This window comes from Cygnus atratus, chromosome 3 (assembly GCF_013377495.2).
Source record: "Cygnus atratus isolate AKBS03 ecotype Queensland, Australia chromosome 3, CAtr_DNAZoo_HiC_assembly, whole genome shotgun sequence".
Classification (NCBI taxonomy): Eukaryota; Metazoa; Chordata; class Aves; order Anseriformes; family Anatidae; genus Cygnus; species Cygnus atratus.
In genome coordinates, this window is record NC_066364.1 from 95,370,245 (window position 1) to 95,385,260 (window position 15,016).

Here is a 15,016-nt window from a genome sequence, read left to right on the forward strand (position 1 = left end):
AAAATTAAGATCTTTAAACAATTGTTTTTATATTTCTTTCAAAAGACAAACATGAGACAAACGTCCTGTAAATGTCCAGCTAATGCTTGTAAATATTTCCTGAATTAAGTTGTAAGATTATTATACAGATTGTATGAATGTGGAATCTATGTTTTGCATCTGAAATACCTAAAATTGAAATTATGTGAAACTCAGACTTATTCTGATTGAATTCTAGACTGAACACAAGTAGTTTATGTCAAATTTGGATTATCTAAAAAGGCAAGAGAAAGCAGGTAATTTCAGTGATGACGGCAAAAATAGTCTCTTGCATATCAAAATATTTTAGAAGATGTAAAGATTGATAAATAATCAAAGTTGTGACTAAGATCAGAAACATATTCACCAAGCTTAAGCTAGGGTCCCTACCCTCTCTCAGTTTGAAATAGATCACAGAAACATATTTTCTTAAGTCTTACCTACAGTCAGAAGAAAATCAGAGGGGAAATACCTGTGACTATTTTACTGTACCAAAGACACAAAGCAGTGTTGCACAGAAATATACACTAGAAACATACTCTATATTTACAATCCAAGTATTTCATTCATTCCAATGGAATGCTTTTAATTAGGTCAACGAATCCGTGTACCTGAACACAAGCTAGTTAAAAGTACTCTATCACATGCACAATATTTACTCTGAAGATTTAACAAAACAGAAGGCTTAATTTATCAAAACCTTTTTGTTTTTTGCTCTTAGTGCATAGTAATTTTAATTTCTTGATGTTTAATGATTTCTATAAAACTTTTTTTTTTTTTTAATTAACTGATGAAGTGGATTCCAGTTTATCAAATTTATGGAGTTCCCAGCCTTAAAGGATATGATTAGTGTGACTCATTTTCTACTTCTAGCATGCTCAAATCAACCTTCTGAGACCAAGAACTAATTTTACTTGAATTTTGTATCTCTCTTGATCCTGGTAGTGGGTTTACTCTGCCCTGGAGGCAATAGAAGTGAATTTCGCTGTGAGAGTCCAAATAAAACTGAAAGCCACTGAAAAGAAATAAATAAATAGATTGATCACATGCTAAAAAAAAATACTTCTTGTGCAGAAATTGCAATAATGGAACAATGTAAAACTAGCACAAGTGTAAAGGTTTTTCCTTATTTTGGATATCAATACAATGGAAGTTGAGCCATTTAAGTATCAAAGGAACAAATACAAAGAAGATGAAAAACAGTTGTCCCATTTCTTTCTAAGAACAAATACAGATCCTTTGAACAAGAACCCTGTAAGTCTGTCCATTGACAACAGTAGAAAACTTGCCTCAGATCAAATATCAAAGAACAAAGAACAAAGAAAATCAGTTCCCAGTAGATAATTTAGAAACAATAGTTATTTTACCAAATGTGCACTGCTTAATTACATTGCTGAGAAAAGAAAAATCTGTGTTGTAACTAGTCTGACAGAGATTTTTAGATGATTATTCCAAATTAGAAGTATGTCTCATTTTTTCCATGAAAATATTTTATGGTATGTATTTTATAAAGAAAAAAATTTTTACCAAACCCACGGGTAATCTATCAATAACGGCCTTTCTGCTAAAATCTGGTGCTCATGCTCTTAAAACATGATGTAACCTGAAGGTATTTGAAAAAGACCACCCACTTCTGCAATTCAAATTCTCAGTTTAGCACTCATCTTGGCACTTCTAGTTCCGTAAAATCAGTGCAAAATGATGCCCCTAATTTAGGTTCAAATTTCTTATTGCTGCTTAGAACAGCGGAGACAAGCTGCAACTGAAATGCGTATGGATGGAGGCAGTTGCACCTGTTGGACCCTATGGACAAGAGAGTCTAAGAAGAATTTAGTCAGGTCTTTGGTCAGAAGATAAGAGGTCTTGTGGAGCCTGGAGAAAAGACTGCAGTGCTGTCAGATACAAGTCAGCTCTCTGAACTTCCCTGTTAAAGAAAGAACATTTTTGGCCTTTATTAGTTAGCTGTGTGTATTCAAGATTACCTTTGAACATACATGTTTAACACACTTGTTAGAGAGACATAGATTAGATATAACTTGATTAAGCCTCTCCCTACAGAAGAAGGAGGATGAAAAAAGCAGACAGACAACCCACTGAAAGGTTTTTGTCTAAGACTGTAAATTTCCTTTCTTCAGAATAACCTGTAGGGCAGATATAATATTAATGTAAAAATCTTTTGAAATACTAGAGATGATGGCAGCATATCAACAAAACCATTCTTCAACAGAAACTAATTGCCTAAGGCAAAATTCTTGTAAATGCAAGTTAAGAAAACCAGAGATTTAACTCTTTCATATCCTACCAGCTCAACTGCGTACTCAAGAGCATCACACTGTTTCTTTCCTGTATTCTCGCTGTTTCCAGATACAGAGCACCCTGTCAGATTCCTTTTTCCTCACTTCACCTTTGGAAGTAAAGGGTCTTTGCCATCTCATAATAGAAATGTGGGCAAGTGAGTATTAGGGGGAGAGAAAGAAGTTATAAGGAACTTTGAGGGAAAAAAAATAATAATCCAACACTTCTCTTATCCAGCAGCCTGAAAATGACAGGTATCAAACTAAAAATTCTCTGCTCCAGATGAAAAGATGTTCAGACCCCTCTACCCAATGTGCAGAAGCATTTTGGGGGCAGGGGGAGGAGAAGAGGACACCTGAAATGACCTTTATGCTCAATAAATCAACCTGCAACCACAGATGTCCCATAAATCCTTTCAAATATGGATCAAATGCACCTAAAAAACACAGTTACAGCTCTGCAGGCAGCACACCCAGGTGCTGTGGATTATCCACACCAGACAAAGAACAGCTCAAGCACGGAGCTGCTACAAAAGGCCGCATCACGTGGATGCAGCACTCTGGCTTCAAGGGCCAACACTTCACTGGGAACAGCTGGAGCTGCTTTTGTGAAGCTTTGAGCTCAAATTCACAGCCCTTGCCAGACTCCGCTTGGCTCCACAATAATTCACCTCTGGAGCCTCAACAATGTCTTTGCACAAGTGCCAGGGGACAGAGGACCAGCGCTGCCAGTTTTTGCTCACAGGCTCAGCTCAGGCATATGAGCCTCACGTGGGAGCCCTCTTGCTGTGCTGGACCAAGCAGACTCCACACGGGCCCCTGTGGGATCCCCAGAGGTGTGGGGAAATTAGTAACTCAGCCCCAAAGATGCAAGAACGCTTGATCCAACACACAAAGGTGCTCAGGCAGAGCGATGCAAAGACAGAGCCCTGCAACTCCACAGAGAGAGCAGACCTAAAGCTGTGCTGTCAGCCCACGAGGCTCTGCAAAGCCACATCAGGAGCTGGAGCTGCCTCCACAGCCAAGGCCAGCCCTGCCAGTGACATGAGCCCTGTGCCACCCCGTATGACATGTCTCCTTGTGCCCTCCCCACCTCCTCTGCTCTGGTTTTTACATTCAGGGTGCTCCAGCACTTGCTTCAGAAAGCACAGTCAGGCTGTTTATTTTTTTGTGTGGTAGCACGGCTGCTAACTTCAGCACAGGTATCTGCTGTCTAAAAGTACATCGGGTGACAATGAAAACCACAATCATGCTCTCCCTCACAGCCTTCCTTTTGCAAAAGTAAAAATATCCTGTTCTTTAACTGTCCTTTTGCATGGCGAGCGTTAAGTCTGTTACCATGTGGCCACAAAATTTACCTTTTAGGAATGTGGGTGGCAATAACTGCATGCAGTGTTACAGAGGAGAACCTACCAGGGTTTTGATGCGTTATTTTTTCCATAAGGCTGTGCGTCTCTATTAGAATTACTTCTGGTACATCCTGGGATTGCATTTATATTTTCATAATAAGTGGTTCAGTCTTTGCATGATTAACTAGCACATTAGAGCCCTCTTCCTCATCGTTTCATTTTGGCAGACAACCTAACAGGCTTTTACAGCTAAAATGTTGCTAGCAACTCCTGCATATGTGATCCTGCACTTTGAATAATTTAATTTTGTCTTATACTAATCCAGGGCTCAGGAACATCTAGGTCTGACTGTATTAAACTGTCAGCCTCTACCGTATCAGTTTGGTTGCTCAGCTTCACATCATCAGTGAAATTTCCTCCATGCTCCTACTTTCCTGTGCTAAGTTCATTAGTGTAAACGCTAAGCCAAATAGGTCCCAGCAGGCTGCAAACAGACTTTTGCAACCAGAGTATCTACTCTACTGAGGGTTCTCTGAAAGTTTATGGCCTGCTAGAAAAGAGAGGAATAAATACCTTGATGAAACAATGTGCTGCTGCTGAGAGGGAACCTGAGAAGCCTGCCTGATCTGCAAGCAAACAAGTGCATCTCCACTGACAGGCACCGTAAACCAGTGAATTTACTTGGCATGCAGGGAAACTTGGTAAAACATGCAAGATATGGCAATACAAGCTATCTGAAAGGTTGAAATCAGTGCTTATATGAAGTCAGAACAGGAAGACTCATGCAATTACACTTAAGCAATTTATTACTTTGTGAATCATATTCTGGGGGGAATATGGAAGGTTTTCAGATGAAAATAAGTCAGAAAATGAGTAGGAACTGAAAAACAGGAGAAAAAAGATCAAAGAGATCTTTGTAGATTAACTAAGAAATATCTACAGAGAAGAGCAATTCAGGAGGCATGTTTATATCCTTCAGAAATTTGAAGAGTGACATAACTAAACCAAAATCCTGACCTACAAAAAACATGCCTCAAAATGAAATCGTCAAGGAACATACAGTAGTTTCCCAGAAGCGTGTGAGATGCCCTCATTACCTCTTACTGATTTTTACAAGAAAACTGGAGAAAATGTTAGAAGAACAAATTTTATATCACTATTCCTCATTACTTAGGCAGACTCTGAGGTAACCCTGCAAGTCTATGCTGTAATTAACTGCTCTTTGGCTAGCAAGGCTACGCATAATAGGAAGTCTAATGAGCATACAGCTGCTTTTTTATTTATATATGCATGTGTACGTATACATACATACACCTAGTAGATAAATAGCGGATAAATAAAATTAATTGTTCATCTAAGTTTAATTATTAAAAAAATCATTAATATGATCGTCTTGCAAACTATTAATGACTATTTTTCAATAATGCCAATGGGAGAGCAACAGGGACTGATGCGTCAAAAACCCACATCTCAAAACCTGCAGCTCAGATCTACTTGTGTTTATCATCTGAATCTTAACCTCAAAGCAAATTACAAGCAAACGAAAAACCTCAAACATCTCCAACTAGCTTGGCCAAGAAGAACTCTCTAATAATATGCAATAAACCACCATATCCAGAGTATATTTATTAATCTGTCTTCACGTTCTAGCTGCTTGACCGGTGAAGATATGCTTTTTAATACTACAAATAGCTTCTCTCCCACAAGCTTTCTGCTTTCAGGCCTGTGTCATTAAGAATCTAGATAGTAACAACAGTTACCGTTTAATATTAAACTTGAATTATTGCAATGTAAACTAGCTTTTTTATGTAAAAATAAAAGTCTGACAAAAAGCAATACTGAACACAAATATGCTCAATAAAACTGAATCTAAATGACTCCTGCTTAAAAAATAAAATCCTGACTTCTTCAGGAACCAATGATAACTCCCAAATACTTCAATGCAAATTTGTTTTTCTGACAGTATCTATGGTTTTTAATAACAAGCAATGTGCCTGCATGAGAGCCAGCAGCTCAATAATAATGAGATAGACTGGGTCTCTGCCCTCAGATACGTGAGCACCTTCAACAAGCATCTGACAGAAAACCCATGTGTCTGACTGATAGCAAAACTGTTCTGAAGTAGCTACTAGATTTTGCACTCTCTGTGAACAGAACACACTGTCAGCAGGGTAAATATTTCCATTGTGGGCTTCATGATTGCCTCATTCTGGGAAGCTAGAACTATAGCACAGTTAAAACTAGCAGAAGAAAAAGCACTGGAAACTAATAAAGCACAATCTAAAAAGAAACAAACTTAGGAATGCAGTGAATGTTTTTCATTAGTGTCCTTTTAAGTAAGCACCTGCTTGTTCCATCCATAACTTTATTGGATTTTTACAGAATTTTAATACCTCCTAGTATTGGATTTTATTGCAAAAAAAATGTCCTGGTTTGGAAGGATAAACAAACAAATCTTGAAAAATAAGCTAAAAAAAGTAAACCCGAAAACCTCTCCAGCATACGTAAAGAAGTGTGTCTAATCCTTTGCTCATGGGACTGGCATCACAAAAGGGTTCCTGCATTACATCTGCTTCAGCATAAGCCCAGATGCACAGAGCTCAGGACTAACCTTAATGTGGAGCAGGTGCAGCTCAACCCACGTGAGAGAGAGAGGCACCGAGGGAGCAAAATCAGGTGCTGCAACAGAAGGTATGTGACCAATACCAGTAACACACACGGCCTCAGCATGCTGCTATGTAGAAGAAACTCTCAAGTGATTGCCCACGAGGCAGCTGCAGGCTGTGGTCCCCAAGGCTGTGGCTGCTGGCAGGAAGAGAGAAGTGCCCAGGTCTTGGTGATGTTCACTTGCAACACCTGCAGTATGTGCTCTGTGGGACTCCATGCTGCAGCAGATTCAGACTTAACTAATGCCCTTCATCTATTGAAGCTCACCTAAGATTAAATCTCACTTTCTCCTCATGCCTTTCCTTTTCATAGCTAATCCTTCAACAGAAATCACACTGAACATACACAGATGTTCGTGACACAGATAATATTGCACCACTTTATGATGCCAGATAAATAAGATTCTGAGAACTAAGTGTGTAAAAATGCATTCTGCTAAATTTTGTGGCACTCCACTGTAGTGATACATTTCAAAAAAAAAAAAAGAAAAAAAAGAAAAAGTGATTCCAGGATGTTCATAGCTACACAGAATAGTCATCTTCCATCCCATTATTCCATGCAAATGTCTTCTGCTATGATAATTTGTGTTTGCATAAAGACATCGAAGTACTTTTTTGTAGATTTGCTTTGAAGCCCAGCAGTTTGCACACCAGCAGCCCTCCCCAGAGACCCCTTCACACAACTGCTAGGAAGCACATTGACACAATCATTAGCGCAGGAGGCGTGTGCTGAGGGCATATGCAGTGGTTCATGTACAGCCCAGGGGAGTTGCTTTATCTTAATTAACAGCGTGCTGAAGACTGCTCACCTTAAAAGGCAAAAGCTGACAAGCCACAAAGGAGTGTTAGAGCAGCTTTTCTTGCCTTTGGGTTGCAGAATGCGGAGGTCCTGCAGAAACAGCATCAGCAAAGGCTACCTGCCATCCTATCCTGCTCAAGACAACTCTGTCCAGCTGCAAGGGATCTACCTTCAGAAACCATGTTAATTGTCTGGGCAACTCTTTCTGATCAGCTGGGTCAAAGTGCAAATGGTAATTGGATATTTATATGAAAACTATCTAGTAGAAAATAGACTAAACCCACCTGCCCAGGATGTTGCACTGCAGAGAACTGGCTGAGTATTTCTAAGCTGATACTGGAGAAAGGTAGGGAAAAACCCTCTGCAACTACACTAACAGGTTAGCTAACAGGTGGTTATTTCTGTAGTAGTAAACAAAACAAAACCTAACACACAACCCAACATAGGCATAAAAAAACAATCAATCAAAAAAAGCCTTTGTAGATAGAATCCTCCTAATTGCAACTTTGCCAGAGTTAAAGGCAGAATGATGTCCTGACACTATATGTTTTTAAAATGTTAGTAAATGCATTTTCTGTGACAAGAATTTCTCCCTATCTCCATTATACATAGGGCCACTCATCCACATCATCTTCTTCTTTCATACCAGCCAGGCTCAGAACAGACTAAGGCATGACACACATGGAAAGGCACCCGTTCATCGTTCAGTGAAAGCTCACATCCTCTGCAGCAACATAACAGATAGCAGGGAAACATTGAGGCCACATAAGTTAGAGCCACCAGGAGGCGAGAACCAAAAGACAGCCCATTCTTGGTGGGACACACAGAATTGTACAAGCACGTTGTAAGGAAAGAATTAGTATTAAAGGCATTTTAGCTGTATGCAATTTGGTATTGTGCAAAGTTGAGTTTGGTAGAAAGGGCATTTTTAATTTAAAATTTTGATTAATTCTTGCAAACCTAAATTGCAGCTGATCTGGATGCTACTGCAACTAGCTTTCTTTTTACAGTAACCACTGCTGCACATATATACTCTTCTACAGCTGGCATAAAGATCCCTGGCATAAAGCAACAGTTTGTTGTTCCTGAAGCTTATGCATCCCTTTTTACCCCTAATCTTTTCAAATGATGTTTCTGATAAAAATCAATTTAGAATATTTTTAAATCTGTAATTTCTCTGTAAATTAGAAAAAAAAAAGTTATTGGATCCAAGTGATTTTTGCTCTCATTACAATTCATATGTTAGCTTCCAAAAATTTGAGTTTTTTTTTTTTTTAAAGAAAATCCAAAGATCAAAAGCAATCAAAATGTAATGTAATCTTGCTTACAGCACAGAATTTGGAGACTACAGATTTGTTAACTAGCAGCAAAAAGTATGAGACAGAACCTCTGTGTATATATGTTGTGCACAGCATGCATTTGGATAACATGCTTTAGTTTTGAAACTGCATGCTTCAGTACAGTTTGCAGGACATAAAAGCAGAGTAGTTTTGCGACACAAGAAGTACATTTCTTTTGTTGCCATGTTCCACCACGTTCAGGGAGACCACTCCTATTCTTGTCTGAACAAGCCAGCAGGAGCAGGTAGCCACAGAATGCAAGATTGATCGGTGCAAAGACAAACACTTTAGGAGAGACTCATTTCTCATGTTAGGAAACTATATTAAAGACTTCAGTCTCTGTTCTTTTCTCATCAGTGTGTCTATGTTGTAATATTGGCAAGACAGAAAGCTGAGATAAAACAAATCTTTTAGTTGGCAGTTCTTAATATTCTGATATCTTAGGCAACAATGCAAGACTTCTAGAACCTTATTTGAACACGCATTCCTCTCTGAGGAAAGTATGTATGTACTAATTTATTTTAGACTACCCCAATAATCCACCCTATACATATGCACATTGTAATGTGTTTCAATATTAAGTTGAAATATAGAGTTATAGAATCATTAAGGTTGGAAAAGACCTCCAAGATCATCTGGTCCAACCGTACCCCTACCGCCAATATTACCCAGTAAACCATGTCCCTAAGTATATTTCATTTAAATGCTCAAAGTTTTTTAGAGATCATGCACTGATGCTCTTTGATGGTGAAAAGCCAACTAAAAGAATCACGAGAGCGCTAAATCAGAAAGCGACCAACGGGCATAGCTTAAATCTTACCTTGGCTGTTTTTTTCACGAGTTGACATTTTTGCTGGTTATGGGACAGAAATAAAATATCTTAAAACTATTTCTAAATTCTCACTCTAACCTGCTTGGATGAAGACTGGCATATAGTTCAAAACTTAGAAGTTTTGCTTTCATAACCTCTCTCCATTTACGCATGTACACAAACAAAAATATAAGGGAAATAATCAAAAAAGCTAAAAAGCTTTTTTTTAAAAAAAAAAAAACATAAAAGTAAATTAAATCCTTCTACCTCCCACCAAAATTTTCCATCCTTCCTAAAGATCCAATCTGATGAGGCATCCTCCATAATTTCAATGATCTTTATAAAAGTCTTGAAAAAGAGCTGGAAAGAGCAATTCTTGGAGTAGTTATTAATGCAATTTTAGCTCTATATCCTCATTTCATAACCATCTTCCCAGTGTATTTATTTACAGGAAATACTATTCAGTCAAAGACAAATCTTTTCATCTTCGTCCAGTATTTAAAAGTAAATATTTTTATTTACCTTGGCTGACGATTACATCTTTGTGCCTGGGGAAAAATTCAAAATAATATCGTTAGTCTGTGAAATAATTATGAAACCCTTATCATCTAATTTTATATATTATTCCATTTTGCAATCTCAGAGTCTGTGTACAGTTTAACTGTACTATACGATGCTATATAACTAATCTTGATGAACACAGAACATTTTTACACACACATTATTTTACTCAGGTCTCTGTATCTGTTAAGTCACTTAATGTCTTTGGCACTACGGCAGGGGTTCCTAAGAACTACTGTGATAACAAAAACTAAAAAGCTTTTTAAAACAAATTATGGCAGCTGTATTCCTTGCATGCAGAAAATTCCATTTTGAGAGAGCAAACGTGTAATAACCAAATGTTTTAAGCTGCCAAACAACCTCGGGACTGCATGCAAAGCATTTAACACCTGTCAAAATAAGCTGTCCACATACAACACCACAAAATTTTCTAGGAATTAACCCTGTTGGACACATGGATTAAATGTAAGCAAGTTGCAGTTTCATTTAAAATGGATCCATGCAGCATTACTGGATATATAGCACAAAGTCTTCTTAAGGAGTGCAGTTCAGATGTCTCTTCTTGCCAGAATCAGGAATGAACTATTCACGAAAAACCTCAGATTTTTTTTGTGAAGAGGGAAGAAATACTAATTTCCAGCATCAGAGCTACTTCTTATCAGAATAACACTCCTTGATGGGAGAATGTATTGCATAAAAAAAAACTTGAATTCATTTGAAATTCAGCAGGAAGGTATGAGTGGCATCCAGTATTTTTAGCTGGATGGAGGTCACATTTTTGTAACAGTGACAAAGGGTCAAGGCATATGCATGAGGAAAGTCATCTCTGGCTATTGGTACAATCAACCTTCACCATGCTGCCAAATGACAAATTAAAGCTGGATTCCCTATTTTGCCTGAAAAACACTGAATGATGGGCTGCCGTGGGAACCCTGTTACTTCTTGTGGCTTTATCAGACTGATTTACAGCTCAGTGCTGGCTTAAAGACTGAGCTTGCTAAACAAAGTCCATATCCTGGGCTGGTAGCGCAAAGCATATGTAAAACATTTCTGTCCTGGGGCCCATAATAGGGGCTGAGTTCTACTCCCTTGCATAAGAGTCGGGTAACTTTAGGCAGATTAGGCCAACTTTTCTTAATTGGGACTCTAAATGCAATATATCAATATGCCTTTGCACAACACAACTGATTCTGTTGGAAATCAGGCATGCAGGATCTGACTAAGAAATGAGTATTAATATGTGGTTTTGAATGCAAATTCTGTTTTTACTATAAATTTGAGCAGAAGAACAAGGTACACAATACAGTGTGCAATATCCAGTCTTCAATTCAATAGTCTGCAATTGACAATGTTAGAAGCTTCATTTTTGCCCAATACTTTCAGATACAACAGCTTCAAATTGTGAACAGGTAACTTTCTCTGACAGTAATTAATCCTAATCTTTCCTCATCCACTCTTTTGTTAGATATCCTATTTGCTCTAAGTAGAGACTGTAGAAGGGTGGCAATTAAAGTCTTTCAGAGAAAAAGTAGAATTGCAGGAAAATGAAATAAGGCACCTATTTTGACCTTGCCTGAACCAATACACAAAATGGGAATAAAAGTAAAATTTATTTTTCATTATTAACAAATTTAAAGCATAACACACCATGAAAGATATTTTATTCAGATAACAAAAGTCAGGAAAAGAAACTTTGATAAAGTAGAAATCAAGACAGAGGGATTTTCATTCCTAAAAATTATCTAGAAGTGTCCTGCTGTAATTGAAATTGCCAAAGGTCTTTTAAATTCCAGCAGTGAAAAACAATTATAACAGGAAAAGAAGTACTTGCAAAATATGCAACCCACAATCCCTCGCACACAGCACTTCACTGCGCTGCAGAGCTCTTCAAGCTAGGAATAAAGCTTTTAGTAAATGTGCCGATATCCACACCCAAGATTAATTTATGATGTTTTTGTTCTTCCCATTCCTAGGGAAGAAGGAATGTACTTGCACCACTCTTGAGTAAGTATGTGTTTGACTTACACACAAGCTCAGGAGAGCACTACAGACACCATCATGGAAATTAATCCGAACGGCCTGAAGAGTTTTATTTGTCATAGTGGGAGGGGCTTTCAGGTAGTCCTGCCTTGGTCCAGTTAATGACAATCTGAAGATTAATGAGCGGATGTATGAGATCTGCAAGGACATCCAGCTGGAGAAGCTGGCAGCACTTTTGGGGCAAGCTCAGAACTCAGAAGGATCTCAGCAAACAGGAGAGGGCTCAGCCTAAAAGCCAGCACAACAATTTCAACAAAGTGATCACAATTTCAACAAAAGTCAAGAAGGAAACCAAGCGTGCAAATGTGAAACAGGAAGCCCAAGTGGCAACGAGCATTGAGGATAAAAAGTGGGTCACAGCAGGGGTCAACAATGCGAAGTTAAAGCAAAAAGCAAACTCTTGTCTGTGCTGACAGAAATGTGGAAGTAACTGCTCTGAGCTGTTCTTCCCTCGTGAGGCCCCTGCTGGAGACCACAAACTGAGAAAACCCGCTGCTGAAGAAGAGCACAAGAGGGCTACAGAGCATCACCTATGTGGAAGGGCTGAGGAAATGGGGCTTCCCTCTGTGGGGAAAATGTAACAGCTAAAAAGTGCCAAACCTATCACTACTCTCACAAAAGGTCATTTTGATTTATATATATGATGGTTTATATTGGATATCCAGGCATACTTTTTGTCAGGAGCAGCATCCCACTACTGACTCAGGACAGGTTGTGCAGAGCACAGCAGAGGAGGCCCTGGTCTTAGCTCAGCACTCGTTGTCCTAGCACCCAGAACTACATAACACCCTTCTCATTAATATTGTGGAGACACGGTGCTCTATGCCTCATCAATGAGCTTAATGAAATAGCCAAACATTGTTGATTTCTTCAGCTCTACTATGAAGTTTGGTGACACTTGGGTTCACTGGGACAGTAACCCAGGAAAGCAAGCATGTGCACAGTCACTGTGTCAAAATCAGCTCACTTGTACAAATTATTGACAACAGCTGTAAGGTGGGTCTAGAAAAACATTGCAACACTTTATTATTCAAATACAATTAAACTCTTTTAGAAAGATAGAAGTAACAGAAGGAAAACCTTGGCACACTGGAGATTAAGCTGAAAAGAAAATCCCTGCCTGTCATCTAGAAACTGCAAGCAGAAATCTGTTAAACAGTTCATTTGAGAGACATTTCTGAAATCACAAACATTTCTTTTACAATTACAATCTACTTTAGAAACACACATCAAATCCAGTAGATTAATTTCAAGGAAATATACCAGCATTTTCAAATAATTTTTAATCAGCAAAAGACTGGTTGGAAACTTCACAACAGTGGCATTAAGCCATAAATAACAATTCATAACACATAATTCTGCTAACCCAAATAAGCAATATTAAAATATATTTACACTCACACCCCACATTCACATTTTGTAATGATTTTAAGATTCCACAGGCATCTGGAGTGCCACGCTTACAGATTATGCAAGTAATTACTCATGGCGAAAACAAAGATGCAAGTGGTCTTTGCATATGCTTATTTAAGTTCACTGAAATTATGCAGTTTCACAATAATTTGACTCTAAAGTTCACTCACTTTTATGCACCAAACTATACATACTTGTCTGCATTCTTTGCCACTTTCGATATTAATTTAGATGTTGATGCTACTCTCAGCAGCTTGTTACGACTGTCATCCGAGCCCTCCCAAGCACTGTGAGGTTTTTCAGCAGTCAAGGATCTCTTTATGCTAGAAGAAAAAAAAATATATTTTAGAATGACAAGTTAATAAGATAACAATAACTGGAATGGGTATGCAACCAACAAGCAGCAGTAGACAAAAGCAGAGCTAGGTCTTCCTTCAAGCTGAAGCATGAAACAGGAAAAAAAGATTAGTCAAAAAGTTCTAATGGGATGAATGAAAACAATGGAGCAAGACAGTTGCCAAATGTTTTATCCATGCCCTTCCATTTTCACATGCTCTTACATAAAGGCTTGAACAAAAAAATCTCTCTACTTCATTACAAATGAAGCTAACAAATTACCAAAAGGGAAAAAAGAGGCTATAATGTATTAGCCTTAAAGAATAAGTTTATAAAAAATCGCCTAGAAAAAAAGTAGATTTTTTTTCACTGATTCATCAGCTTTAAAACACTAATTTCTGTGGTGGAACAGTTCTATCAGACTATGATTTAATTTAATTTTTTTTTCAGATAAAATCTTCTAAATCAGATTCATCGCTTCAATCTTTTTGAAAAATGTCTGCAAACATCTTACATGAATAAGGCAGGCTAGATTTTGCCCAATGTTATAGACAAATAAATCCATGAATTCTGATGTAGTTTTTCAGCAATCTCATTGTAGCCAATTTACACTAATGGTAACCTGAAAAGCTTTGCAGTCACTAGTTCATTAGTTTCATACCCATCTTAAATCAGGGAAAACATTCAAAAGTGATCAAGGCCATATTACTCAGTCAACTGACTTAGTCTGCATCTGTCCTGCTAACAGCGTTACACTTCATCCCATCCGAAATGCTTTTTGCAGGAGAAAGTTCTGATCTGCAGCCTCAGAACTGGCAAGCTCACCTCCACAACACCTCAAGAGGCTGGAAAAGGTCCTGTGACAAACACGTTAATCAAATCACATTAAACCATTAAGACGCTACAAAAGCATTTTTTTTTCCCCACACTGCAAAAGATTAGTATGCAAGACTTCAGACAAACACCTGTACAGTGAGATACCAGGCAGAAGAACAGGCCGCAAGTTCAGCTTCAGACAATGTAGAGTTTGTGCAAGACATGGAGACAGAGCCTTTATGGAGTGTTATAACATGCATCAGTCAAGTGGAAATTTAAACATTTATTAGAACTGTGAATTCAAGCAATGCAAGACAACAATCTTGTGAATTATAGGAAATTTCAGAGGAATAATTTTCATTTATTTAAGAATTTGAGTCTCCTAAATGACATACAATAAAGGAAAGAATGTCATGCCTTCCTAAACAATAAGGTAACAATGAACCAAAAACCAAAGAAAAACAACCAAAAAAATCACCACTACCAAAAAAATAAAAACAAACAGCACACCAAGTGATCTGGACAGTCTTTAAATCCAGAAATAATGACTCAAATCTTAAAATCCATTAAAAA

General features: G+C 37.9%; 1 protein-coding gene across 14 annotated transcripts in view; it reads right to left on the bottom strand.

The window, feature by feature from the left end:
- EML4 (EMAP like 4) overlaps positions 1-15,016 on the bottom strand; it is a 158,222-nt gene that overhangs the window by 39,600 nt on the left and 103,606 nt on the right. For 12 of the 14 annotated variants that reach the window (XM_035564365.2, XM_050709360.1, XM_035564401.2 and 9 more), the window contains 3 exons: positions 13,486-13,614; positions 9,800-9,825; positions 9,287-9,319 (listed from right to left, as the gene is read on the bottom strand). In XM_035564365.2, coding sequence (XP_035420258.1) covers positions 9,287-9,319; positions 9,800-9,825; positions 13,486-13,614 — 188 coding nt within the window. The remainder of the gene's footprint in view (positions 1-9,286; positions 9,320-9,799; positions 9,826-13,485; positions 13,615-15,016) is intronic. The other 2 variants (XM_035564382.2, XM_035564355.2) reach the window with 1 other exon arrangement.